This window comes from Oncorhynchus mykiss, chromosome 26, assembly GCF_013265735.2.
Source record: "Oncorhynchus mykiss isolate Arlee chromosome 26, USDA_OmykA_1.1, whole genome shotgun sequence".
In the NCBI taxonomy this organism is placed as follows: domain Eukaryota; kingdom Metazoa; phylum Chordata; class Actinopteri; order Salmoniformes; family Salmonidae; genus Oncorhynchus; species Oncorhynchus mykiss.
In genome coordinates, this window is record NC_048590.1 from 44,877,674 (window position 1) to 44,904,074 (window position 26,401).

Consider the following 26,401-nt stretch of genomic DNA (forward strand, 5'->3'; position numbering starts at 1 on the left):
GGTGATGTCTAACTGACCTCCCATCAGCTGCCACAGTGCCAATGAAACTCCGGCCTGGGAGAAATGACAGGTTTTCATTTCCGCACTGTTTTCTCTGTGAGCCGGCAGCTCTCTACGCTCTTAGAAAAAAAGGTGCTATCTAGAACGTAAAGGGGTTCTACGGCCGTCCCCATTGGAGAAACCTTTGAATAACCCTTGTTGGTTCCAGGTAGAACCCTTTTGGTTCCAATTAGAACCATTGTGGGTTCCATGTAGAACCCTTGCCACAGAATCCAAAATGGTTCTACCTAGAACCAAAAAGGGTTTTTACCTGGAACCAAAAAGGGTTTTACCTGGAACCAAAAAGTGTTCTCATATGGGGACAGCAGAAGAACCCTTTTGGAACCCTCTTTTCTAAGAGTGTAGGTCTGTATTCCAAATTACACCCTATTCCCTATATAGCCCTATGGGCCCTGATCAACAGTAATGCTCTATACAGTGAACAGAGTGCCATTTGGGATGCACCCTATACATTGGACCAGTGACCAGCTCAGCACATCCACCTGAAACCCAACTCTCCTCCTCTTGTTATCTTAACATTTCCACATTCCATGTGAAGAAAAGCTGTGTAAATGGATGTAAAAAACCAGGCAGGGGACGGAAAATAAAACATACTAACGTTGTTGGGTCTCTTTTCTGGTTGTCTGATTCACTAACAACCACCCCCCCCCCCCCATCCACATAAATAATCACACCCCCCCCTATCCACACTAACAACCACCCCCCCCTATCCACATAAATAATCACCCCCCCTATCCACATAAATAATCACCCCCCCCCTATCCACATAAATAATCACCCCCCCCCATACACATAAATAATCACCCCCCCTATCCACATAAATAATCACCCCCCCTATCCACATAAATAATCACCCCCCCTATCCACATAAATAATCACCCCCCCTATCCACATAAATAATCACACCCCCCCTATCCACACTAACAACCACCCCCCCCTATCCACATAAATAATCACCCCCCCTATCCACATAAATAATCACACCCCCTATCCACATAAATAATCACCCCCCTTATCCACATAAATAATCACCCCCCCTATCCACATAAATAATCACCCCCCCTATCCACATAAATAATCACCCCCCCATCCACATAAATAATCACCCCCCCCTATCCACATAAATAATCACCCCCCCCCATACACATAAATAATCACACACCCCTATCCACACTAACAACCACCCCCCCCCCCTATCCACATAAATAATCACCCCCCCTATCCACATAAATAATCACCCCCCCCTATCCACATAAATAATCACCCCCCCTATCCACATAAATAATCACCCCCCCCCCTATCCACATAAATAATCACCCCCCCTATCCACATAAATAATCACCCCCCCTATCCACATAAATAATCACCCCCCCTATCCACATAAATAATCACCCCCCCTATCCACATAAATAATCATCCCCCCCTATCCACATAAATAATCACCCCCCCATCCACATAAATAATCACCCCCCCTATCCACATAAATAATCACCCCCCCTATCCACATAAATAATCACCCCCCCTATCCACATAAATAATCACCCCCCCTTATCCACATAAATAATCACCCCGCCCCATCCACATAAATAATCACCCCTCCTATCCACATAAATAATCACCCCCCCTATCCACATAAATAATCACCCCCCCATCCACATAAATAATCACCCCCCCTATCCACATAAATAATCACCCCCCCTATCCACATAAATAATCACCCCCCCTATCCACATAAATAATCACGCCCCCATTTCCACATAAATAATCACACACCCACACACACACCCCCACACACACACACACACACACACACACACACACACACACGCACACACACACACACACACATACACACACACCCGCCCGCACGCACGCACACGCACACGCACACGCACACACACATACACACACACACACACACACACGCACAAACACATATGCTCACACACACGTCCTTCTCCCTCCCTCAGCAGCTCTTATGCAATCAGAAATAACACAGTTTCAACTGGCCAGACTGGACTGCTGCTGTACGAAGAACACTTCAGTGAGTCAGGGGGAAGGGAGGAGGAAGATGGTGGTGTGTGTGTTTCTGTGTGTACAGTATTCAGGAGGTGGTGTGTGTACGTGCATGTGTGTGCGTGTGTGTGTGCGTGTGTGTGTGCGTGCGTGTGTGTGTGTGTGTGTGTGTGCGTGTGTGTGTGCGTGCGTGTGCAGTGTCCAGGAGGTGGTGTGGAGTGGAGTTAGTTTAATGGATATAAGGTCTGTCTCTGTGTGTATCTCTCTCCAGGGAGAGACTCTGTGGTTTGGGGGAAACCGTCAGCGCTCCCCTCTCACTGAGCCTTTGGAGTGGCCCGCCCATATAGAAAGATAGAAGGAGATGAGGAACAGAAGGAAGAGGGGAGGAGAGGAAACAGGGGAAGAGAGGAGAAGGAAAGGTATGGGTAAGGAGGGAAGACCGAGCACAGAAGGGTGGGGACATGAAGGAAAACAAAAGAGAATGGAAAGAGAGGGAAGAGAGAAAGAGAATAGGAGCGTGAAGGAGAGGGGGAATGAGATGTAAGGAGTGAGAGGGTAGGAGAGAAGAGAGTAGACAGAAGGATAGAGAGGAGAGGAGATGAGAGGAGAGGAGAGGAGAGGAGAGGAGAGGAGAGGAGAGGAGAGGAGAGGAGAGGAGGAGCTGGCAGACTCCATCTCAGATCCAGGGACATTCAGGCAGACGAGAGTGCAGAGGAAGGAATTTCCAAATCTGGCACCTCTCTCCGTCCCTCTCGCCCCAAGACACCAGGTGCACAAACACACACACGCACACACACACACACACACACACACACACACACACACACACACACACACACACACACACACACACACACACACACACACACACACACACACACACACACTCGATGGGTAAAACACCTGTGTTACTGTCCATTCCTGGGTGCTGTGAGCTCACACACTCTCTCAATACAGTATGGCTGGGGAACTAACACCCACACTCTCTCAATACAGTATGGCTGGGGGACTAACACACACTCTCTCTCAATACAGTATGGCTGGGGGACTAACACACACACTCTCTCAATACAGTATGGCTGGGGGACTAACACACACTCTCTCTCAATACAGCATGGCTGGGGGACTAACACACACTCTCTCAATACAGTATGGCTGGGGGACTAACACACACACTATCTCAATACAGTATGGCTGGGGGACTAACACACACTCTCTCTCAATACAGTATGGCTGGGGGACTAACACACACACTCGCTCAATACAGTATGGCTGGGGGACTAACACACACTCTTTCTCAATACAGTATGGCTGAGAGGCTGCCACACACACTCTCAACACAGTATGGCTGGGGAACTAACACATATAGTACACTCTCTCAATACAATATGGCTGAGAAGCTAACACACACACTCTCTCAATACAGTATGGCTGGGAGGCTAACACACACACACTCTCAATATAGTATGGCTGGGGGACTAATACACACACCCACACACACAATCGTGCTAACACCCAAACTCAGAAAATACTCTTTTGAGCAGATATGTTACTCAGGATTTCTCTCTCTCTTCCAGCTCTCTCTCTCTCTCTTCCATCTCTCTCTCTTCCAGCTCTAGCTCTGTCTCTCTCTCGCTCTCTCTCTTCCAGCTCTCGCTCTCTCTCTCTCTTCCAGCTCTAGCTCTATCTCTCTCTCGCTCTCTCTCTCTCTTCCAGCTCTAGCTCTATCTCTCTCTCTTTCGGCAATGGGCTTTATAATTGATTCAAGTATTTTTAGCCAGATCCTAATTGATATGTCGAATTTTATTTTCCGTTTGATGGCATAGAAGGCCCTTCTTGCCTTGTCTCTCAGCTCGTTCACAGATTTGTGGAAGTTACCTCTGGCGCTGATGTTTAGGCCGAAGTATGTATCGTTTTTTGTCTGCTCTAGGTCAACAGTGTCTACATGGAATTTGTATTTGTGGCCCTGGTGACTGGACCTTTTTTGGAACACCATTATTTTGGTCTTACTGAGATTTACTGTCAGGGCCCAGGTCTGGCAGAATCTGTGCAGAAGATCTAGGTGCTGCTGTAGGTCCTCCTTAGTTGGGGACAGAAGCACCAGACCATCAGCAAACAGTAGACATTTGACTTCGACTGCCCTCGCCAGTTGATATATATTTGTTGAAGAGGGTGGGGCTTAAGCTGCATCCCTGTCTCACCCTACGGCCCTGTGGAAAGAAATGTGTTTATTTTTTGCCCATTTTTACCTCACACTTGTTGTTTGCGTACATGGATTTTTAGATGTCGTTTTTTCCCCCCAAATCCAAGTTCTATCCATTTGTCTAGCAGACCGCCATGCCAAATTGAGTGAGGTCAACAAAGCATGAAAGGTTTGTCAATTAGGGTGTGCAAGGTGAATGCGTGGTCTGTCGTATGGTAATTTGGTAAAAAGCCAATTCTCTCTCTCTCTCTCTCTCTCTAAGAGGTTTCTATTACTCCTTGCGTCCCAGTTATGAACATATGGAAATCATTTCTACAGGCTGTCAAAGTACTGGTGGTACTATTCCCTACAAAGGGAATAGTGTTCCATTTGGAACAGAGACATTGTAGCGAGAAAAACTGTGGGAAGGTTTAAATTGTCTCTGAAGCAACGTGATAGCAACATCACCCAAAACGTGGAGAGCAGTTGCTGTTTCCACACAAAAGGAAAAAGAAAACAAAATGTACTATCTACAATCTAATAGCAGTAGTAGTTGAACGTGTTTGTTATGCAAAATAGACTTCATGAGTCACGCACTTTTAAAAAATGCATCAAAAAAAGAACTACAACACCCAAAATGCAGCACCAAGAAGAACTACAGAATCAACTATGCAGCTTCCAAGAACACAACAAATAAAAAAAATCTAAATAATACATATATATTTTGTATACACTTTATGCACACATTCATTTGACATTCCTTTAAATATTTTAAACTCACGAGACATTGGGACCAAAATACACTATACATTCAAGAATGTAATGTTTTGCACTGTAGCTCTGAAGGCCAGTCGATGGTCTGGGAGCCAAACTTTTGTGAGTGTAATGTTTACTCTTAATGTTTTATTGTTTATTTCACTTTTGTTTAATATCTATTTCACTTGCTTTGGAAATGTAAACATATATTTCCCATGCCAATAAAGCCCCTTATATTGAAAGTGAATTCAGAGAGAGAGAGCGGGAGAGAGAGAGAGAGAGAGAGAGAGAGAGAGAGAAAGAAAGAAAGGGCTGACAGATCGATAAAGCAAGAGAAAAAATCAAAGAGACAGACAGAGAGGGAAAGACAGACAGACAGAGACAGATAGACAGAGCAGGCCCCAACAGGAGTTTACAGAGTAGAAATGCACATTAAAACAAGGCCCAGCTGCCAGCCCTGAAACGCCTCTCCTTCCAACAGATTGAAGCTAAATAAACATCAAAGAATGTGAAGAGAGCTATAAATATTGCTCAGAACCCCATGGTTTTTGAAACCTACACCAGGACGACTCCTGAATAGTAAAATACTGTACCACAAAGACATGGGGAAGAAGATGGCGTCAAGGGATGGGCAGTAACCGATTACATGTCAGTTACATGTAATTTGATTACAAAAACACTGTAACTGTAGTCAGTTACGTCACCCGCAAAAAATATTGTAATCAGATTACAGATACTTTTGAAAAACTAGATGACAACTTCTTGGAATACTTTAAAATTCAAAAAGGATGTTTGCAAAAAAATGTATTATGGCACCTTGCTGTTTTCTCAATTACATTTAATTCAGCATTGAAGAAAGGTGCTAGTTTAAGTTTGTTCCACCTGAGCGAGTCTGACCACAAGTCAGAGACCACTATGATGACACACCAAATGGGTTTGATGGATCTTCTTCTAATGCCTCTTAAGGGGATGGTGTTCAATTTGGAAAAGGTTTTAATGATCTGAGGCGTTTCAAGGGGGTCACGTCAATTCAACTCAGTCAATTGACCATCACACAGTCTGCATGGATGGACTACTTCTCCCCTTCCTTCAGAGCTTCTGATGGACTACTTCTCCCCTTCCTTCTGAGCTTCTGATGGACTACTTCTCCCCTTCCTTCAGAGCTTCTGATGGACTACTTCTCCCCTTCCTTCTGAGCTTCTGATGGACTACGTCTCCCCTTCCTTCTGAGCTTCTGATGGACTACGTCTCCCCTTCCTTCAAAGCGTCTGATGGACTACTTATCTCCTTCCTTCAGAGCTTCTGATGGACTACTTATCTCCTTCCTTCAAAGCTTCTGATGGACTACGTCTCCCCTTCCTTCAAAGCTTCTGATGGACTACGTCTCCCCTTCCTTCAAAGCGTCTGATGGACTACTTATCTCCTTCCTTCAGAGCTTCTGATGGACTACTTATCTCCTTCCTTCAGAGCATCTGATGCACTACTTCTCTCCTTCTTTCAAAGCTTCTGATGGACTACTTCTCCCCTTCCTTCAAAGCTTCTGAAGGACTACTTATCTCCTTCCTTCAAAGCGTCTGATGGACTACATCTCTCCTTCTTTCAAAGCTTCTGGTGGACTACTTATCTCCTTCCTTCAAAGCGTCTGATGGACTACTTCTCTCTTTCCTTCAAAGCTTCTGATGGACTACTTCTCTCCTTCTTTCAAAGCTTCTGATGGACTACTTCTCTCTCATGTATGGTACTGAAGCTTTGAAAATCAATTAGACCACAACCATAAAATGACTGTTTTCTAATGTACATGCAGCTGTCACTTCGACTAATGTACAAAAAAAGTACAGCCACACTTCACAGACACGGAGGATCCGCTCTCTCACGCCAATCCCCTTCCCTTTCCCTTCCAAAATCTACCAAATCAATCAAATCCAATGGTATCCAATATCCACCATCCACCATTCAACATTTCTGTCACTCACCTGGAATGGTGCCGCAGTCCTTGGGCTGCTTGTCTGCAGCTGTGAATCCAGGGGGAGGGGCAGAAGGAGGGCTGGTCTTGGCTGAGCGGCGGTGTCGGACCACCCTGTGCTGCAGCCCGGAAAAGGAGTCGGAAGAACTGTTGACCGGCTGGATGAAGAGACTGTCCTCTCCTGTATAGACCAGTCCAGTCTGAAGAGAGACAGAGAGAGAGAGAGAGACCAAGAGAGACCGAGAGAGAGAGAGACCGAGAGAGACCGAGAGAGAGAGAGAGAGAGACCGAGAGAGAGAGAGAGAGAGAGAGAGAGAGAGAGACCGAGAGAGAGAGAGAGAGAGAGAGAGAGAGAGAGAGAGAGAGAGAGAGAGACCGAGAGAGAGAGAGAGAGAGAGAGAGAGAGAGAGAGAGAGACCGAGAGAGAGAGAGAGAGAGAGAGAGAGAGAGAGAGAGAGAGAGAGAGAGAGAGAGAGAGACCGAGAGAGAGAGAGAGAGAGAGAGAGAGAGAGAGAGACCGAGAGAGAGAGAGAGAGAGACCGAGAGAGAGAGAGAGAGAGAGAGAGAGAGAGAGAGAGAGACCGAGAGAGAGAGAGAGAGAGAGAGAGAGAGACCGAGAGAGAGAGAGAGAGAGAGAGAGAGAGAGAGAGAGACCGAGAGAGAGAGAGAGAGAGAGAGACCGAGAGAGAGAGAGAGAGAGAGAGAGAGAGAGAGACCGAGAGAGAGAGAGAGAGAGAGACCGAGAGAGAGAGAGAGAAAGAAAAGAAAGAATTCCAATAAGCAAAATCATGAACCAATCAAAGGAATCATATTTACAATACTGGAAAAACGAAACAAAATCCCAAAGCCGACTAAATTGCTATCTGACCCTAAACAGAGAATATGAATTGGCTGATTATCTCTACTCTGTCAGAGATACGAAGCAGAGACAGATCCTTACCAAGTACAGGCTGAGTGACCACCGATTGGCAATAGAAACCGGCAGACATAAAAAGACATGGCTACCCAAAGAGGAGCGTGTATGTGGCCACTGCATGACAGGGGAGGTAGAGACAGAGATGCACTTTCTCCTTTACTGTGATAAATATTCCTCACAAAGAGATTCATTATTCACAGAAATGACTACATATATTCCAAATTTTTACAAATTGAACCCAGAGGAAAAACTAAGAATACTCATGGGCGAAGGAGCAATGGCTCCTCTTGCAGCCAAATATGTATTTTCCTGCCATAGCCTGAGGGACACTGAATAATAACATCTGCATAGTAAACAGTAACTTACTTATTATTACTATTATTGTTATTACTATAATTATTAATGTTTACTGTAGACTGTTACCATTTTATTGTTATTATTTTTGTATTTAATTTTGTATTATTATTTACTACAATTTTATATTATTATTTGCTATCATTTATAATTTTGTTACAATGTATATTGTATACATTGTTGCTTTGGCAATATTGACACAATGTTTTTCATGCCAATAAAGCAGCTTGAATTTGAGAGAGAGAGAGAGAGACCGAGAGAGAGAGAGAGAGAGAGAGAGAGAGACCGAGAGAGAGAGAGAGAGAGAGAGAGAGAGAGAGAGAGAGAGAGAGAGAGAGAGAGAGAGAGACCGAGAGAGAGAGAGAGAGAGAGAGAGAGAGAGAGAGAGAGAGGGAGAGAGAGAGAGAGAGAGAGAGACCGAGAGAGAGAGAGAGAGAGAGAGAGAGAGAGAGAGAGAGAGAGAGAGAGACCGAGAGAGAGAGAGAGAGAGAGAGAGAGAGAGAGACCGAGAGAGAGAGAGAGAGAGAGAGAGAGAGAGAGAGAGAGACCGAGAGAGAGAGAGAGAGAGACCGAGAGAGAGAGAGAGAGAGAGAGAGAGAGAGAGAGAGAGACCGAGAGAGAGAGAGAGAGAGAGAGAGAGAGAGACCGAGAGAGAGAGAGAGAGAGAGAGAGAGAGAGAGAGAGAGAGAGAGAGAGAGACCGAGAGAGAGAGAGAGAGAGAGAGAGAGACCGAGAGAGAGAGAGAGACCGAGAGAGAGAGAGAGAGAGAGAGAGAGAGAGAGACCGAGAGAGAGAGAGAGAGAGACCGAGAGAGAGAGAGAGAGAGAGAGAGAGAGAGAGAGAGAGAGAGACCGAGAGAGAGAGAGAGAGAGAGAGAGAGAGACCGAGAGAGAGAGAGAGAGAGAGAGAGAGAGAGAGAGAGAGAGAGAGAGAGAGACCGAGAGAGAGAGAGAGTAAATAATCACCGTTCCAAATTGAGCAGCTGCTGAAAAATGAGCTCCTGTATATATTGAGATTTAAATGGTTTTTTAGAGTGAAGTACATCGAAAAAATCAAAAGAAAACTGCAAGACTCAATAGAAGACAATACAAGCAACAAACCAAAAAGACAGGATTTTGAAAAAGTAACTATTTTTCATAAAATTATACAGTTATCTTAGCTAGCTGAATTGTTAGCTGAATTGTTTACATGTTGCTAAGCAGTTGCTAGGGACTCTCCTGGAAGAAGCTAGCTAGCTTACAAAGAATAACAAAAAAATATCTAGTTAACAGAAGAAAGGAAGACAAAATAAGGACAAAATAAGGACAGAAGAAAAAGGAAAAGAAAAAAGGACAACAAAGTGAAACAGTCCTCTGAAGAAACAAGAGAGCATTATACAAGAATTATACAAGAAACAGCACTTCTATCGCAACATTGTAGCCAACATCACCAGCGTTGCTATGGAAATTGTTTACCCACCAGACATCCAAACAGAGAAAGCTAAGAAAAGTTTCAAAGGTTTGTTGATGGGACAGAACCATGAATGCCTGTTTGCAGATCTTACCAGTTACAAAACAAGAGCAAATTTAATTTTTAATACCAATCGAGGGAACATATGGAAAAAGGTTATTTGCAACCATTTCCCTTTCTCAAAAAAGAGGGGCATCAGCCAAGGATGTCAGATCAGCATTTTTGAGGAAGCTGACCAGAGCAACACATATCAAACAGTAAACTTATATAATAATGGAACTGTATTGATACAAGGCAATGATTCAAGCCTCCAGGCTTTTGAGAATAGGTTTGCTACTCTAAAAGAAGACGCTGACATCATCTCAGAAAATGAGGAAAAAGTCAAGGAGGGAGATGGAGAAAAGCAGACCCCAATGGTCTCTGTGACCCAGCAGGAAGCCCTCAACATCCCTTTACCTACCTCACCTGCAGCAGACAGAGTCAAGGACATGACAATTTCAATAAGAACACCTGCTATGCAACGTTTCCACAACACCCTCTCTCTAGTCGAAGCAGAGGTCATAGAACTCAGAGAGAACAAGCTTCAAGAGGAGGACACTGTCCAGAAACTCAAAGAAGAGATGAAACAGTTCAGGGAGGAGAGCAGAGCATCCATAGCTAAATTAGAAAGCAGAATGGACAAGCTGAGTCAGACAAATGATGACCTCAGAGACCATCTGAGCACAACAAGAAAGGAGCTCGAACAAAAAGAGAGGTACATTGACACCCTCAACCGGCAGAGAGTCATTGTGTCCTCTGTATCTAGAGAACATGTCCACCAGCTTGGTACAACACAAGCAGAACCTGAGACCAGCATGGCCTCCACTACACAGCCGGATGACACTGCACCAGCCTACCAGTCTGCTCCAGCCCAGGTCAACCTACCAGCCTCTCAGTCCGCTCCAGCCCAGGTCAACCTACCAGCCTCCCAGTCTGCTCCAGCCCAGGTCAGAATACCAGCCTCCCAGTCTGCTCCAGCCCAGGTTAACCTACCAGCCTCCCAGTCTGCTCCAGCCCAGGTCAACCTACCAGCCTCCCAGTCTGCTCCAGCCCAGGTCAGAATACCAGCCTCCCAGTCTGCTCCAGCCCAGGTTAACCTACCAGCCTCCCAGTCTGCTCCAGCCCAGGTCAGAATACCAGCCTCCCAGTCTGCTCCACCCAGACAATCACCCACAACTGCAATTCTAATTGATTCAAATGGGAAGTTCTTAGTCCAGGAAAGATTATTCCCTAGACACCAGGTGTATAAGTTCTGGTGTCCTACAACTGAGAGTGCAATGCAGCTACTCAGTCAGACCAGGATTGACACCCCTGACAACATCATCATCCACACTGGCACAAACGACCTTCATGCCAAAGGTGAAAATGTATCTGGGGCAGTGAGAAGAGTGGCAGAACGGGCACAGGCTATGTTCCCAACAACCAATATAGTTGTGTCCACCCTCCTACCAAGAAAAGACTTCCCAGAAAAGTTGATCGACAAAATAAATCAACAGATCACTGTGGACTGTGCCTCACTGCTCAACGTCAGAACGGCTCACCACCCCACTCTGACATGTCAACACTTATATGATAATATACATCTTGATCAGGACAGTATCAGAACCTTTGCCAAGGACCTAAAAGATGCAACACTTGGCAGGGACCCACACACCCATCACCCCAGCAACAAAGGTCCCCCGCCCCACCTTCTGAAACAACAGTACCTCCACCATCCCGAGGAGAAAAGAGCCAGACATGGCTTATTACAGCACAGCTCTACTAGACCAGGCCCAACACAGCACAGCTCTACTAGACCTGGCCCATCACAACACAGCTCTACTAGACCCGGCCCTTCACAACACAGCTCTACTAGACCCGGCCCATCCCAACACAGCTCTACTAGACCTGGCCCATCACAACACAGCTCTACTAGACCTGGCCCATCACAACAAAGCTCTACTAGACCCGGCCCATCACAACACAGCTCTACTAGACCTGTCCCATCACAACACAGCTCTACTAGACCTGGCCCATCACAACACAGCTCTACTAGACCCGGCCCTTCACAACACAGCTCTACTAGACCCGGCCCATCCCAACACAGCTCTACTAGACCTGGCCCATCACAACACAGCTCTACTAGACCCGGCCCATCACAACACAGCTCTACTAGACCCGGCCCATCACAACACAGCTCTACTAGACCCGGCCCATCCCAACACAGCTCTACTAGACCTGGCCCATCACAACACAGCTCTACTAGACCCGGCCCATCACAACACAGCTCTACTAGACCCGGCCCATCACAACACAGCTCTACTAGACCCAGCCCATCACAACACAGCTCTGACCACTACTCCAGGGTCGGTCAGAACACTGCCCTTCAGGGAAGTAGACCACATGATGCAGTCCACACCATGTATCAATTAGATCGTCAGCCTACATATGCTGAGGTAACCTCTGGCAGAAGACCCCTAGAACAATCAGAGATAGGAGAGGTGCGCCAACTACTGCAACTAATATGCAGACTACTGAGCTAGACAGTCCCTTTAATTCACACACGGGCACGCACGCGCACACACACACACACACAAACACACAGGGTTGCAGATTGCACATAAAATAAGTACAGTGCAATCTTATTCCATTCTTATTAATTTGTTTACAAATATTCCTAAATGTATTGACACCGGTATTATAATAATTATTATATGTAATGGTGTGTGTGTGTGTGTGTGTGTGTGTGTGTGTGTGTGCGCGTGTGTGTGTGTGTATGTGTCTATGTGCATGTATATGTGTATATATATATATATATATATGTGTATGTGTATATATGTATATATATATATATATATATGTATGTGTGTGTGTGTGTATGTATGTGTGTGTGTGTGTGTGTATGTATGTATGTATATATATGTATGTATGTGTATGTGTATGTATGTATGTATATATGTATATATATATATATATATATATATATGTATGTGTATGTATGTATGTATGTATGTGTGTATGTATATATATATGTATGTATATGTATATATGTATGTATATATATATATATATATATATATAGTATTTTATTTTTTTTGTTTTTTTCGATGTACTTTACTCAAACCAGTGAATATCACTTATTATAAATGAGATCATTAACTATCAGCTCTTGGAATATCCAGGGCCTATACTCTTCACATTTTGGTTATAAAACAACTAATCCAGAATTGATTAAAAACATCAAGGGACAGGACATCATAATCCTACTGGAAACATGGTGTCGTGGAGACATAGATACTCAGTGTCCCTCAGGCTATAGAGAAAGTTTACTACCATCAATCAAACATAAAAATGTTAAACGGGGCCGAGACTCAGGTGGAATCATCATTTGGCATAAGCAGGACTTAGCACTGAATGAAATGAAAAAAGGTACCACTCACATTTGGCTAAAACTTAACAAAGGTACAATCTATTGTGACAATGATGTATACATATGTGCAGCTTATGCTCCTCCTTCAGATTCATCATATTATGATGATCAGTTTTTTGACAATCTCCAGACAGAAATCATTACATTTCAGGCGCAGGGTAAAGTGCTTCTTTGTGGAGATTTCAATGCAAGAACAGGTTCTGAGCCTGACTACACTGATGCGGGAGGTAACCACCACATATTTGGACACCCCTCCTTGTACAGTAGCCCTATTATAAATAATAGAAACAGTCCTGACCAAATACTGAACAAAAATGGAAAAGAGTTAGTACATCTCTGTCGAGCCTTAGGCCTGTACATGCTTAATGGTAGAATCAGAGGGGACTCTTTAGGTCAGTTTACTTACTGCTCAGCTCTTGGGACAAGTGTAGTCGATTATGCCATCACTGACATTGACCCCTCCTCCATTAGTGCATTCACTGTCAGACCACAGACACCATTGTCAGATCACAGTCAGATCAACGTGTTTCTGAAGAAATTAACCGGCAATATCCATTCAAAAAAACAGCCCAATAAACTTTACAACATAAACCAATCGTTCAGATGGGCTCCAAACAGTGCAGAGGCATTCATTGAAACATTGAACTCAAATGAAATGATGAACTCTATACAGTTTTTCAATAACTCACAGTACCAAAACAATAAAGATGGTGTCAATTCAGCTACCCAAAACATCAACTGCATATTCCAAAAAGCAGCATCGAAAGCAAATTTGAGAAAACCAAAGCAATGCAACATCAGAAGCAAAAATCAAAATGTTTCTGACAAATGGTTTGATAATGAATGTAAAACAATTAGAAAACACCTAAGACAAATGTCAAACAAAAAACATAAGCAGCAAAACAACCCAGAGCTACGATATGAATACTTTGAAACTCTGAAACAGTATAAACAAACACTGAAATGCAAGAAATTGAATTATACCAACAAGACACTTGATGAAATTGAAAACGCAATTGACCAAAATCAGTTCTGGGACATGTGGAACAATTTAAGCACAACAAAGCCACAAGAATTAGCCATACAAGATGTAGGAATTTGGAAAACTTACTTTGATAATCTATACAAAAACATCCCACAAAAAGACTTAAACCAGAACCAATTAGAAATTAAAGAAAAATTGAACATCCTGGAATCAGTCATTAAAAACAACCAAAATCCATTAGATTACCCAATAACCCAACAAGAACTAAATGAAAAGCTAAAATCTATTAAATCAAAAAAGGCTTGTGGTGTAGACAACATCAGAAATGAAATGCTGAAAAACAGCACACCTGAGTTGCAAAATGCTGTGCTTAAATTGTTCAACATGGTTTTAACTTCTGGCTGCTTCCCTGATGTCTGGAACCAGGGGCTCATCTCCCCTATCCACAAAAGTGGAGACAAATCAGACCCCAATAATTACAGGGGAATTTGCGTCAACAGTAACTTGGGAAAGATTTTCTGTAGCATTTTGAATTCAAGAATTCAAACCTTTCTTCAAGAAAAAAATGTAATAAGTAAATGTCAAATTGGCTTTCTCCCTAACCATCGCACTACTGACCATATATACACCTTACACACACTAATTAATAAACACGTCCACCAAAAAAAAGAGGGCAAAATCTTTGCTTGCTTTATTGACTTTAAAAAAGCATTTGATTCGATTTGGCACGAAGGGCTATTCTACAAAATTCTACAAAGTGGGCTTGGTGGTAAGGTGTATGACTTAATAAAATATATGTACACAGAAAATAAGTGTGCAATAAAAATCAAAAACCAAAGAACAGAATTTTTTTCACAATGTCGAGGTGTGAGACAAGGCTGCAATTTGAGTCCAAATCTTTTCAACATTTATATCAATGAATTAGCAGACATGTTGGACCAATCTCCAGCCCCAGGACTCACACTATTTGACACAGAGGTGAAATACCTGCTATATGCTGATGACTTGGTACTTCTATCACCAACCAAAGAAGGTCTTCAACAAAACATTAATATTCTGGAGCAATATTGCCATAATTGGGCCCTGGCAGTAAATTTCCAAAAAACTAAAATCATGATTTTCCAAAAAAAACCCAGATGTCAGAAACAAAAATGTAAATTCACCCTGAACAACACCTTAATTGAACACACAAAAAATTACACCTACCTTGGTCTGACCATATCTGCGTCGGGAAACTTTAATATGGCAGTGAAGGCACTCAAAGAAAAAGCCCGCAGAGCAATGTATGCAATAAAAATGAAATTATTCAAAATCAACATCCCAATTAGAATTTGGACTAAAATATTTGACAGTGTAATCCTACCAATAGCACTTTATGGAAGTGAGGTTTGGGGGCCACTCAATAAACTGGATTTTAAAATGTGGGACAAACATCCAATTGAAACCCTACATGCAGAATTCTGTCGGAAAATTCTACAAGTCCAGAGAAATACACCAACTAATGCATGTAGGGCAGAATTGGGCCGTTTTCCAGTAATAATGAAAATACAGAAAAGATCATTACAATTTTGGCTACATCTAAATTCAAGTCCAAATTCGAGTCTGCAATTTAAAGCACTTCAAGCCCAAGAGCTGAGCCCAGAAACGAGCCCTCTCAGTCAGCTGGTGTTGGACCTCACCAACCAAGCTGACACCAGCACTGCTTCAAAAGAAAGAATTCCAATAAACAAAATCATGAACCAATCAAAGGAATCATACTTACAATACTGGAAAAACGAAACAAAATCCCAAAGCCGACTAAATTGCTATCTGACCCTAAACAGAGAATATGAATTGGCTGATTATCTCTACTCTGTCAGAGATACGAAGCAGAGACAGATCCTTACCAAGTACAGGCTGAGTGACCACCGATTGGCAATAGAAACCGGCAGACATAAAAAGACATGGCTACCCAAAGAGGAGCGTGTATGTGGTCACTGCATGACAGGGGAGGTAGAGACAGAGATGCACTTTCTCCTTTACTGTGATAAATATTCCTCACAAAGAGATTCATTATTCACAGAAATGACTACATATATTCCACATTTTTACAAATTGAACCCAGAGGAAAAACTAAGAATACTCATGGGCGAAGGAGCAATGGCTCCTCTTGCAGCCAAATATGTATTTTCCTGCCATAGCCTGAGGGACACTGAATAATAACATCTGCATAGTAAACAGTAACTTACTTATTATTACTATTATTACTATAATTATTAATGTTTACTTTAGACTGTTACCATTTTATTGTATTTATTTTTGTATTATTATTTACTACCATTTTATATTATTATTTGCTATCATTTACAATTTTGTTACAATGTATATTGTATACATTGTTGCTTTGGCAATATTGACACAATGTTTTTCATGCCAATAAAGCAGCTTGAATTTGAATTTGAATTTGAGAGAGAGAGAGAGAGAGAGAGAGAGAGGGAGAGAGAGAGAGAGAGAGAGAGAGAGAGAGAGAGAGAGAGAGAGAGAGAGAGAAAGAGAGAGAGAGAGAGAGAGAGAGAGAGAGAGAGAGAGAGAAAGAGAGAGAGAGAGAGAGAGAGAGAGCAAAAGAACAACAGAGCAGCCGTTAACATTCGTTTTTAGGGTAGATCAACTTTTAACATGTCTCTTGGTTTTCTCTCACGAGATCCCAGATAGTTGTTTGCAACATGCCACCTCCCCTTTCCCCCCGACCAGAGCTGCCTCAAGCCCCACCTCTATACCCTCAACCTCAACCCCAACCAAAACCCAGCCCCTGGCCAACACCATGCAGGGTCTTATAAGAACAAATACCTTATCGTCGAACCCAAAGCCTCCACTAACGTAGTCCGGTGAAACTAATAAACTACAACGTATTAACACAGCTCAACGTATTAACACGGCTCAACGTATTAACACGGCTCAACGTATTAACACGGCTCAACGTATTAACACGGCTCAACGTATTAACACGGCTCAACGTATTAACACGGCTCAACGTATTAACACGGCTCAACGTATTAACACGGCTCAACGTATTAACACGGCCGACCTGCTCAACGTATTAACACGGCTCAACGTATTAACACGGCTCAGCGTATTAACACGGCTCAACATATTAACACGGCTCAACGTATTAACACGGCTCAACGTATTAACACGGCTCAACGTATTAACACGGCTCAACGTATTAACACGGCTCAACGTATTAACACGGCTCAACGTATTAACACGGCTCAACGTATTAACACAGCTCAACGTATTAACATGGCTCAGCGTATTAACACGGCTCAACGTATTAACCTCTCTGATCTCCCCATCCCGGATCCGGTATCGTGAATACAGACTCAAGCTCATTACCATAACGCAACGTTAACTATTCATGAAAATCGCAAATGAAATGAAATAAATATGCCATCTCTCAAGCTTAGCCTTTTGTAAACAACACTGTCATCTCAGATTTTCAAAATATGCTTCTCAACCATAGGAAAACAATCATTTGTGTAAAAGTAGCTAGCTAGCGTAGCATTTAGCGTTAGCATTAGCGTTAGCATCCAGCACGCAACATTTCAACAAAAACATAAAATCCTTAAAATAAAATAATTTACCTTTGAAGAACTTCGGATGTTTTCAATGAGGAGACTCTCAGTTAGATAGCAAATACTCAGTTTTTTCCAAAAAGATTCTTTGTGTATTAGAAATAGCTCCGTTTTGTACATCACATTTGGCTACAAAAAAAACCCGAAAATTCAGTCCTCAAAACGCGAACTTTTTTCCAAATTAACTCCATAATATCGACTGAAAACATGGCAAACGTGGTTTAGAATCAATCCTCAAGGTGTTTTTCACATATCTCTTCGATGATATATCGTTCGTGGAAGCATGGTTTCTCCTCTCAATCAAATGGAAAAATACTTGCAGCTGGCTTTGCGCACCAATTTCGACGCAGGACACCAGGCGGACACTTGGAAAATGTAGTCTCTTATGGTCAATCTTCCAATGATATGCCTACAAATGCGTCACAATGCTGCCGACATCTTGGGGAAACGGCAGAAGGTCTAAGCTTATTCCTGTCGCATTCACAGCCATATAAGGAGACATTAGAAAACAGAGCTTCAGAAATTCTGCTAATTTCCTGTTTGACGTTTCATCTTGGTTTCGCCTGTAGAATGAGTTCTGGGGCACTTACAGACAATATCTTTGCAGATTCTGAAACTTCAGAGTGTTTTCTTTCAAAAACTGTCAAGAATATGCATAGTCGAGCATCTTTTCGTGACAAAATATCGCGCTTAAAACGGGAACGTTTTTTATCCAAAAATGAAATAGCGCCCCTAGAGATCCAACAGGTTAACACGGCTCAACGTATTAACACGGCCGACCTGCTCAACGTATTAACACGGCTCAACGTATTAACACGGCTCAGCGTATTAACACGGCTCAACGTATTAACACGGCTCAACGTATTAACACGGCTCAACGTATTAACACGGCTCAATGTATTAACACGGCTCAACGTATTAACACGGCTCAACGTATTAACACAGCTCAACGTATTAACATGGCTCAGCGTATTAACACGGCTCAACGTATTAACACGGCTCAGCGTATTAACACGGCTCAACGTATTAACACGGCTCAACGTATTAACACGGCTCAGCGTATTAACACGGCTCAACGTATTAACACGGCTCAACGTATTAACACGGCTCAACGTATTAACACGGCTCAACGTATTAACACGGCCGACCTGCTCAACGTATTAACACGGCTCAACGTATTAACACGGCTCAACGTATTAACACGGCCGACCCGCTCAACGCATTAACACGGCCGACCCACTCAACGTATTAACACAGCCGACCCGCTCAACGTATTAACACGACCGACCCGCTCAACGTATTAACACGGCCGATCCGCTCAACGTATTAACACGGCTCAATGTATTAACACGGCTCAACGTATTAACACAGCTCAACGTATTAACACGGCCGACCCGCTCAACGCATTAACACGGCCGACCCACTCAACGTATTAACACAGCCGACCCGCTCAACGTATTAACACGGCCGACCTGCTCAACGTATTAACACGGCCGACCCGCTCAACGTATTAACCCGGCTCAGCGTATTAACACGGCCGACCCGCTCAGAGTATTAACACGGCCGACCCGCTCAACGTATTAACACGGCCGACCCGCTCAGCGTATTAACACGACCGGCCCGCTCAACGTATTAACACGGCCGACCCACTCAGCGTATTAACACGGCCGACCCGCTCAACGTATTAACACGGCTCAACGTATTAACACGGCCGGCCCGCTCAGCGTATTAACACGGCCGACCCGCTCAACGTATTAACACGGCTCAACGTATTAACACGGCCGGCCCGCTCAACGTATTAACACGGCCGACCCGCTCAGCGTATTAACACGGCCGGCCCGCTCAACGTATTAACACGGCCGACCTGCTCAGCGTATTAACACGGCCGACCCGCTAAGAGTATTAACACAGCCGGCCCGCTCAGCGTATTAACACGGCCGGCCCGCTCAACGTATTAAGACGGCCGACCTGCTCAACGTATTAACACGGCTCAACGTATTAACACGGCCGACCTGCTCAACGTATTAACACGGCTCAACGTATTAACACGGCTCAGCGTATTAACACGGCTCAACATATTAACACGGCTCAACGTATTAACACGGCTCAACGTATTAACACGGCTCAACGTATTAACACGGCTCAACGTATTAACACGGCTCAATGTATTAACACGGCTCAACGTATTAACACGGCTCAACGTATTAACACAGCTCAACGTATTAACATGGCTCAGCGTATTAACACGGCTCAACGTATTAACCTCTCTGATCTCCCCATCCCGGATCCGGTATCGTGAATACAGACTCAAGCTCATTACCATAACGCAACGTTAACTATTCATGAAAATCGCAAATGAAATTAAATAAATATGCCATCTCTCAAGCTTAGCCTTTTGTAAACAACACTGTCATCTCAGATTTTCAAAATATGCTTCTCAACCATAGGAAAACAATCATTTGTGTAAAAGTAGCTAGCTAGCGTAGCATTTAGCGTTAGCATTAGCGTTAGCATCCAGCACGCAACATTTCAACAAAAACATAAAATCCTTAAAATAAAATAATTTACCTTTGAAGAACTTCGGATGTTTTCAATGAGGAGACTCTCAGTTAGATAGCAAATACTCAGTTTTTTCCAAAAAGATTCTTTGTGTATTAGAAATAGCTCCGTTTTGTACATCACATTTGGCTACAAAAAAAACCCGAAAATTCAGTCCTCAAAACGCGAACTTTTTTCCAAATTAACTCCATAATATCGACTGAAAACATGGCAAACGTGGTTTAGAATCAATCCTCAAGGTGTTTTTCACATATCTCTTCGATGATATATCGTTCGTGGAAGCATGGTTTCTCCTCTCAATCAAATGGAAAAATACTTGCAGCTGGCTTTGCGCACCAATTTCGACGCAGGACACCAGGCGGACACTTGGAAAATGTAGTCTCTTATGGTCAATCTTCCAATGATATGCCTACAAATGCGTCACAATGCTGCCGACATCTTGGGGAAACGGCAGAAGGTCTAAGCTTATTCCTGTCGCATTCACAGCCATATAAGGAGACATTAGAAAACAGAGCTTCAGAAATTCTGCTCATTTCCTGTTTGACGTTTCATCTTGGTTTCGCCTGTAGAATGAGTTCTGGGGCACTTACAGACAATATCTTTGCAGATTCTGAAACTTCAGAGTGTTTTCTTTCAAAAACTGTCAAGAATATGCATAGTCGAGCATCTTTTCGTGACAAAATATCGCGCTTAAAACGGGAACGTTTTTTATCCAAAAATGAAATAGCGCCCCTAGAGATCCAACAGGTTAGCACGGCTCAACGTATTAACACGGCCGACCTGCTCAACGTATTAACACGGCTCAACGTATTAACACGGCTCAGCGTATTAACACGGCTCAACGTATTAACACGGCTCAACGTATTAACACGGCTCAACGTATTAACACGGCTCAATGTATTAACACGGCTCAACGTATTAACACGGCTCAACGTATTAACACAGCTCAACGTATTAACATGGCTCAGCGTATTAACACGGCTCAACGTATTAACACGGCTCAGCGTATTAACACGGCTCAACGTATTAACACGGCTCAACGTATTAACACGGCTCAGCGTATTAACACGGCTCAACGTATTAACACGGCTCAACGTATTAACACGGCTCAACGTATTAACACGGCTCAACGTATTAACACGGCTCAACGTATTAACACGGCTCAACGTATTAACACGGCCGACCTGCTCAACGTATTAACACGGCTCAACGTATTAACACGGCTCAGCGTATTAACACGGCTCAACATATTAACACGGCTCAACGTATTAACACGGCTCAATGTATTAACACGGCTCAACGTATTAACACGGCTCAACGTATTAACACAGCTCAACGTATTAACATGGCTCAGCGTATTAACACGGCTCAACGTATTAACACGGCTCAGCGTATTAACACGGCTCAACGTATTAACACGGCTCAACGTATTAACACGGCTCAGCGTATTAACACGGCTCAACGTATTAACACGGCTCAACGTATTAACACGGCTCAACGTATTAACACGGCTCAACGTATTAACACGGCTCAACGTATTAACACGGCTCAACGTATTAACACGGCCGACCTGCTCAACGTATTAACACGGCTCAACGTATTAACACGGCTCAGCGTATTAACACGGCTCAACATATTAACACGGCTCAACGTATTAACACGGCTCAACGTATTAACACGGCTCAACGTATTAACACGGCTCAACGTATTAACACGGCTCAACGTATTAACACGGCTCAACGTATTAACACGGCTCAACGTATTAACACAGCTCAACGTATTAACATGGCTCAGCGTATTAACACGGCTCAACGTATTAACCTCTCTGATCTCCCCATCCCGGATCCGGTATCGTGAATACAGACTCAAGCTCATTACCATAACGCAACGTTAACTATTCATGAAAATCGCAAATGAAATGAAATAAATATGCCATCTCTCAAGCTTAGCCTTTTGTAAACAACACTGTCATCTCAGATTTTCAAAATATGCTTCTCAACCATAGGAAAACAATCATTTGTGTAAAAGTAGCTAGCTAGCGTAGCATTTAGCGTTAGCATTAGCGTTAGCATCCAGCACGCAACATTTCAACAAAAACATAAAATCCTTAAAATAAAATAATTTACCTTTGAAGAACTTCGGATGTTTTCAATGAGGAGACTCTCAGTTAGATAGCAAATACTCAGTTTTTTCCAAAAAGATTCTTTGTGTATTAGAAATAGCTCCGTTTTGTACATCACATTTGGCTACAAAAAAAACCCGAAAATTCAGTCCTCAAAACGCGAACTTTTTTCCAAATTAACTCCATAATATCGACTGAAAACATGGCAAACGTGGTTTAGAATCAATCCTCAAGGTGTTTTTCACATATCTCTTCGATGATATATCGTTCGTGGAAGCATGGTTTCTCCTCTCAATCAAATGGAAAAATACTTGCAGCTGGCTTTGCGCACCAATTTCGACGCAGGACACCAGGCGGACACTTGGAAAATGTAGTCTCTTATGGTCAATCTTCCAATGATATGCCTACAAATGCGTCACAATGCTGCCGACATCTTGGGGAAACGGCAGAAGGTCTAAGCTTATTCCTGTCGCATTCACAGCCATATAAGGAGACATTAGAAAACAGAGCTTCAGAAATTCTGCTAATTTCCTGTTTGACGTTTCATCTTGGTTTCGCCTGTAGAATGAGTTCTGGGGCACTTACAGACAATATCTTTGCAGATTCTGAAACTTCAGAGTGTTTTCTTTCAAAAACTGTCAAGAATATGCATAGTCGAGCATCTTTTCGTGACAAAATATCGCGCTTAAAACGGGAACGTTTTTTATCCAAAAATGAAATAGCGCCCCTAGAGATCCAACAGGTTAACACGGCTCAACGTATTAACACGGCCGACCTGCTCAACGTATTAACACGGCTCAACGTATTAACACGGCTCAGCGTATTAACACGGCTCAACGTATTAACACGGCTCAACGTATTAACACGGCTCAACGTATTAACACGGCTCAATGTATTAACACGGCTCAACGTATTAACACGGCTCAACGTATTAACACAGCTCAACGTATTAACATGGCTCAGCGTATTAACACGGCTCAACGTATTAACACGGCTCAGCGTATTAACACGGCTCAACGTATTAACACGGCTCAACGTATTAACACGGCTCAGCGTATTAACACGGCTCAACGTATTAACACGGCTCAACGTATTAACACGGCTCAACGTATTAACACGGCTCAACGTATTAACACGGCCGACCTGCTCAACGTATTAACACGGCTCAACGTATTAACACGGCTCAACGTATTAACACGGCCGACCCGCTCAACGCATTAACACGGCCGACCCACTCAACGTATTAACACAGCCGACCCGCTCAACGTATTAACACGACCGACCCGCTCAACGTATTAACACGGCCGATCCGCTCAACGTATTAACACGGCTCAATGTATTAACACGGCTCAACGTATTAACACAGCTCAACGTATTAACACGGCCGACCCGCTCAACGCATTAACACGGCCGACCCACTCAACGTATTAACACAGCCGACCCGCTCAACGTATTAACACGGCCGACCTGCTCAACGTATTAACACGGCCGACCCGCTCAACGTATTAACCCGGCTCAGCGTATTAACACGGCCGACCCGCTCAGAGTATTAACACGGCCGACCCGCTCAACGTATTAACACGGCCGACCCGCTCAGCGTATTAACACGACCGGCCCGCTCAACGTATTAACACGGCCGACCCACTCAGCGTATTAACACGGCCGACCCGCTCAACGTATTAACACGGCTCAACGTATTAACACGGCCGGCCCGCTCAGCGTATTAACACGGCCGACCCGCTCAACGTATTAACACGGCTCAACGTATTAACACGGCCGGCCCGCTCAACGTATTAACACGGCCGACCCGCTCAGCGTATTAACACGGCCGGCCCGCTCAACGTATTAACACGGCCGACCTGCTCAGCGTATTAACACGGCCGACCCGCTAAGAGTATTAACACAGCCGGCCCGCTCAGCGTATTAACACGGCCGGCCCGCTCAACGTATTAAGACGGCCGACCTGCTCAACGTATTAACACGGCTCAACGTATTAACACGGCCGACCTGCTCAACGTATTAACACGGCTCAACGTATTAACACGGCTCAGCGTATTAACACGGCTCAACATATTAACACGGCTCAACGTATTAACACGGCTCAACGTATTAACACGGCTCAACGTATTAACACGGCTCAACGTATTAACACGGCTCAATGTATTAACACGGCTCAACGTATTAACACGGCTCAACGTATTAACACAGCTCAACGTATTAACATGGCTCAGCGTATTAACACGGCTCAACGTATTAACCTCTCTGATCTCCCCATCCCGGATCCGGTATCGTGAATACAGACTCAAGCTCATTACCATAACGCAACGTTAACTATTCATGAAAATCGCAAATGAAATTAAATAAATATGCCATCTCTCAAGCTTAGCCTTTTGTAAACAACACTGTCATCTCAGATTTTCAAAATATGCTTCTCAACCATAGGAAAACAATCATTTGTGTAAAAGTAGCTAGCTAGCGTAGCATTTAGCGTTAGCATTAGCGTTAGCATCCAGCACGCAACATTTCAACAAAAACATAAAATCCTTAAAATAAAATAATTTACCTTTGAAGAACTTCGGATGTTTTCAATGAGGAGACTCTCAGTTAGATAGCAAATACTCAGTTTTTTCCAAAAAGATTCTTTGTGTATTAGAAATAGCTCCGTTTTGTACATCACATTTGGCTACAAAAAAAACCCGAAAATTCAGTCCTCAAAACGCGAACTTTTTTCCAAATTAACTCCATAATATCGACTGAAAACATGGCAAACGTGGTTTAGAATCAATCCTCAAGGTGTTTTTCACATATCTCTTCGATGATATATCGTTCGTGGAAGCATGGTTTCTCCTCTCAATCAAATGGAAAAATACTTGCAGCTGGCTTTGCGCACCAATTTCGACGCAGGACACCAGGCGGACACTTGGAAAATGTAGTCTCTTATGGTCAATCTTCCAATGATATGCCTACAAATGCGTCACAATGCTGCCGACATCTTGGGGAAACGGCAGAAGGTCTAAGCTTATTCCTGTCGCATTCACAGCCATATAAGGAGACATTAGAAAACAGAGCTTCAGAAATTCTGCTCATTTCCTGTTTGACGTTTCATCTTGGTTTCGCCTGTAGAATGAGTTCTGGGGCACTTACAGACAATATCTTTGCAGATTCTGAAACTTCAGAGTGTTTTCTTTCAAAAACTGTCAAGAATATGCATAGTCGAGCATCTTTTCGTGACAAAATATCGCGCTTAAAACGGGAACGTTTTTTATCCAAAAATGAAATAGCGCCCCTAGAGATCCAACAGGTTAGCACGGCTCAACGTATTAACACGGCCGACCTGCTCAACGTATTAACACGGCTCAACGTATTAACACGGCTCAGCGTATTAACACGGCTCAACGTATTAACACGGCTCAACGTATTAACACAGCTCAACGTATTAACACGGCTCAATGTATTAACACGGCTCAACGTATTAACACGGCTCAACGTATTAACACAGCTCAACGTATTAACATGGCTCAGCGTATTAACACGGCTCAACGTATTAACACGGCTCAGCGTATTAACACGGCTCAACGTATTAACACGGCTCAACGTATTAACACGGCTCAGCGTATTAACACGGCTCAACGTATTAACACGGCTCAACGTATTAACACGGCTCAACGTATTAACACGGCTCAACGTATTAACACGGCTCAACGTATTAACACGGCTCAACGTATTAACACGGCCGACCTGCTCAACGTATTAACACGGCTCAACGTATTAACACGGCTCAGCGTATTAACACGGCTCAACATATTAACACGGCTCAACGTATTAACACGGCTCAACGTATTAACACGGCTCAACGTATTAACACGGCTCAACGTATTAACACGGCTCAACGTATTAACACGGCTCAACGTATTAACACGGCTCAACGTATTAACACAGCTCAACGTATTAACATGGCTCAGCGTATTAACACGGCTCAA

The 26,401-nt window shown here is 43.5% G+C and overlaps 1 protein-coding gene across 3 annotated transcripts in view; it reads right to left on the reverse strand.

The window, feature by feature from the left end:
- Positions 1-26,401, reverse strand: part of LOC110506903 (A disintegrin and metalloproteinase with thrombospondin motifs 17) — a 217,665-nt gene that overhangs the window by 172,306 nt on the left and 18,958 nt on the right. For all 3 annotated transcript variants that reach the window (XM_036964481.1, XM_036964482.1, XM_036964480.1), the window contains exon 3: positions 6,988-7,177. In XM_036964481.1, the coding sequence (XP_036820376.1) occupies positions 6,988-7,177 (190 nt within the window). The remainder of the gene's footprint in view (positions 1-6,987; positions 7,178-26,401) is intronic.